The following is a 3,679-nucleotide window of genomic DNA, read 5'->3' on the forward strand; positions in this document are numbered from 1 at the left end:
CCTGGTGATAGAGCAAGACTCTGTCTCAAAAAAAAAAGAAAAAAAAAAAAAGTGCAGGTTAGACTCTAGCAGTGTTGGTGATAATGTAAAATGATGCAGCCACTGTGAAAATCAGTATAGTAGTTCCTGAAAAAATTTAAACATAGAGTTGCCAGCTGGGCATGATGGCTCACACCTGTAATCCCAGCACTTTGGGAGGTTGAGGCAAGTAGATCTTGAGGTCATGAGTTCAAGGCCAGCCTGATCAACGTGAAACCCCATCTCTACTAAAAGTACAAAAATTAGCTGGATGTGGTGGTGCATGCCTGAAATCCCAGCTACACAGGAGGCTGAGGCAGGAGAATTGCTTGAACCCAGGAGGCAGAGATTGCAGTGAGCTGAGATCACCTCACTGCACTCCAGCCTGGGCAGCAGAGTGAGACTCCATCTCAAAAAAAAAAAAAAAAAAAAAAAGATAGAGTTACTGTATGATCCAGTAATCATAATTCTAGACATATGTTCAAAAGAATTGAAAGTAGGATCTCAAAGAGATTTTTGCACACCAATGTTTATAGCAGCACCATTCACAATAGCTGAGAGATTGAGGCTACCCAAATGTCCATCAAGGGATGAATAAACAAAATGTGATATATTCATACAACAGAAAATTATGCAGCTTGAGAAGGGAAGGAAATCCTGTCACATGCTACAGCATGAATGAACCTTGAGGACATTATGGTAAGCGAAATAAGCTACTCACAAAAAGACAAATACTATATGATTCCACTTACGTGGGGTTTCTAAAGTGGTCAAAGACATAGAAACGGAAAACAAAATGGTAGTTGCCAAGGGCTGAGAAAAGAGAAAAATGGGAATTGCTCTAATTGGTATTCAGGTTTAGTTTTACAAGATGAAAAGTTCTGGAGATCTGCTGCACGATAGATACACTTAACACTACCAAACTGTACGCTAAAAAAATAAAGAAGATGATAATTTTATGTTGTGTGAGTGCGCGTGCGCACGAGCAGGCTCGCGTGTGTGTGTGTGTGTGTGTGTGTGTGTGTGTGTGTGTGTGTTTACAACAGTTTTTTTGAAAAGTGAGTTCCAGAACCTGAATCAGGATAAAGTGGTTAAAAAATACTGGTTCAACCCTATGTTAAGGAATTCACTAAAACCTCTATGTTTCATTTTCTTATCTGTAAAATGAATGCAACATTAACACCTAACTCTTGGGGTGGTTGTGAAGATTAAGTGAAATAATACACGTTGAAGCGCTTACTAAGCCCCGTTTAACTATTAGATACTTTTACTGTAAAAGCCAATTCTAACATAATTAGCATTTAGTTTTAAAAGTATATAACCCATAAATTATTGCCTGACTTTATTTTGTCTTGCTATTCTAATTTTCTTCCAATGACCTGTTCATACCAATAACATTTGTTCAGTATAGCATGAAGTCCTCTATTCATCAAGAGAGTTGTAGGCATGTCTATAGAGGTATCAATATACAATATATATTCTATATAAATTACATAATCATGGTAATGGAAAAGCCCTTCCTCTTTAGAGTCCTTGTTATTATAGAGAAATAAATAATATATTTTATTTATTTAGCTTTAATAGATGGCATAAAATCACCTCTAATAAACTCCAATAAACTCAAATTTGAATGTTTATTCATTTCAAAAAATGTCTTGAATGCTTTCTACATGCTAGGCACTGTGCTAGTCTTGACAATGAAATGATTATTTCTACATGCTCCCTTATTTCTACATGCTCCCTGTGATCATATATGTGTTGTTATTAAAACGTATATTAAGACATGAACAAATATTTTGCTCAAGGATTCACTACTGTATTGGGAGCTGGGGATGTAAAGGAAGCCGGAAAGGAGCTAAGGAATAACTTCTATCGGGAGAAAAGTTGAAAATATAACCCCAATATGGCCTCGGAGGCATAAGAATCCAGACTGCAGGAAGCATTAAAAATAATAAGCAAGCCCAGGCGCAGTGGCTCATGCCTGTAATCCCAGCATTTTGGGAGGCTGAGGTGGGTGGATTGCATGAGGCTAGGAGTTCGAGACCATCCTGACCAACATGGTAAAACCCCATCTCTAAAAAATATACAAAACAATTAGCTGAGTGGGGTGGCCCGCAGCTGTAGTCCCAGCAACTCAGAAGGCTAAGTGAGAGAATCAGTTGAGCCCGGGAGGCAGAGGTTGCACTGAGCTAAGATCATGCCACTGCACTCCAGCATGGGTGACAGAGCAAAACCCTGTCTCAAAAAATAACACTCACAATCAGCCTAAGATAGCCCAGGAGAGGTAGACTTCAGCTAATTCACCAGCTCAACAATTAAACCAATGCCTTTTACCGATGTCTTCTCAAACCCCTGAGGTTACAATATTTTATTTATTCATAATACCCAGTTGAAATCCATCATTAGAGAGGCAGCTGCTTTCTGAAAGCACAGTTCTTCCATTCCTAGAGATTATTTTCCTTCCTGTCCTTGAAATTTGTTTGGCTACTTTACCTGTGCAGTTAGAGACCCTGGAGCTGTAGCCAATTCCAGCAAGCTAATCAGAGCCAAGCGTCCCTCCTTTTATGCTCTTTAGAAATATAAATCCCAATCCCAGGAGCCTCTGCAGTGTGAAGTCACAAAGCATGCCTGCATTTAAAGCAGAGAAACGAAATAAGCGGCCCTTGTCTCACTTTTCTTTGTGGAACAAAAGATTTCTAGCTACTAGTTAAGGTAGGACAGTAAACTTACATCATTTTGTGAGAACATTAATCTTTATGACATATAATCTAAAAATAATACAATTTTTCTAATTCATTAGGTCAGATACAAGGATCGTCATCACTGTTACAACTACCAGTGGGTGTCAGAAGAAAACGAAGAGGCACATCACACTGCTTACCTTGTGTTCTCCCCAAGCAAGAGCTTTGTCCACCTTGAGCCCATCCCTCATGAGCTACCCTGTGGCCAAACTCAGAGAATCCAGGCACATTATATTCTGAAAGGAGACGTCCTGCAGGGGCTGAAGAAGTTCACCTTCTATTCTTTGGTGAGAAGGGAGGTCACTGTGGTGACTTCTCTGCAGACAGAAATTCTCTGAGGAGCAAGTAATCATGAAGCTCTTTAGATGTCATTACTTCGACTTCTTATCCATGTTCCTTTTGAAAGTTTGACTTCTCTTGAGGCTAATTATTGCCAGCAGGGACTCAATAAGACAAGTATATCGAAGTGAGACTGAAGCATGTTCTCTGTTTGGCACATTCAATTTCTTTCTATTTCCTTTTTTGCAGTTAATGGCAAAGGGAGGCATTGTCTACACTGGGACTCATGGACTGCTTGTGAAGCAGGGAGACAGTGAGTATTTCCGTCATCTCTGCATTGCTGCCCCATTCCGACCTATTCAGCCTTACACCACAGAAGCGTCAGGAACACTTCTTCTTTTATTTCTATGGGTTTTGGGGGGAATAGGTGGTATTTGGTCACATGAATAAATCCTTTATTGGTGATTTCTGAGATTTTGGTGCACCCATCACCAGAGCAGCATACACTATACCTAATTTATAGCCTTTTAGTCCTCACCCCTCCCACTCTTTCCCCTGAATCCCCAAAGTCCATTGTATCATTCTTAGGAATTTGCTTAGCTCCCACTTCCTAATAGCTTAGTTCTCACTTCCTAATAGCT

The 3,679-nt window shown here is 39.7% G+C and overlaps 1 protein-coding gene across 1 annotated transcript in view; it reads left to right on the plus strand.

The window, feature by feature from the left end:
• Positions 1-3,543, plus strand: part of LOC116546245 (alpha-2-macroglobulin-like) — a 16,486-nt gene extending 12,943 nt beyond the window's left edge. Inside the window, exons 12-13 of the mRNA XM_032272557.1 lie at positions 2,819-3,046; positions 3,288-3,543. Coding sequence (XP_032128448.1) covers positions 2,819-3,046; positions 3,288-3,488 — 429 coding nt within the window. The 3' untranslated portion in view covers positions 3,489-3,543. The remainder of the gene's footprint in view (positions 1-2,818; positions 3,047-3,287) is intronic.
• The last annotated feature ends 136 nt before the right edge of the window (positions 3,544-3,679 follow it).

The sequence above is a fragment of the Sapajus apella genome, unplaced genomic scaffold (assembly GCF_009761245.1).
Source record: "Sapajus apella isolate SASKATOON/1434 unplaced genomic scaffold, GSC_monkey_1.0 scaffold717, whole genome shotgun sequence".
Classification (NCBI taxonomy): Eukaryota; Metazoa; Chordata; class Mammalia; order Primates; family Cebidae; genus Sapajus; species Sapajus apella.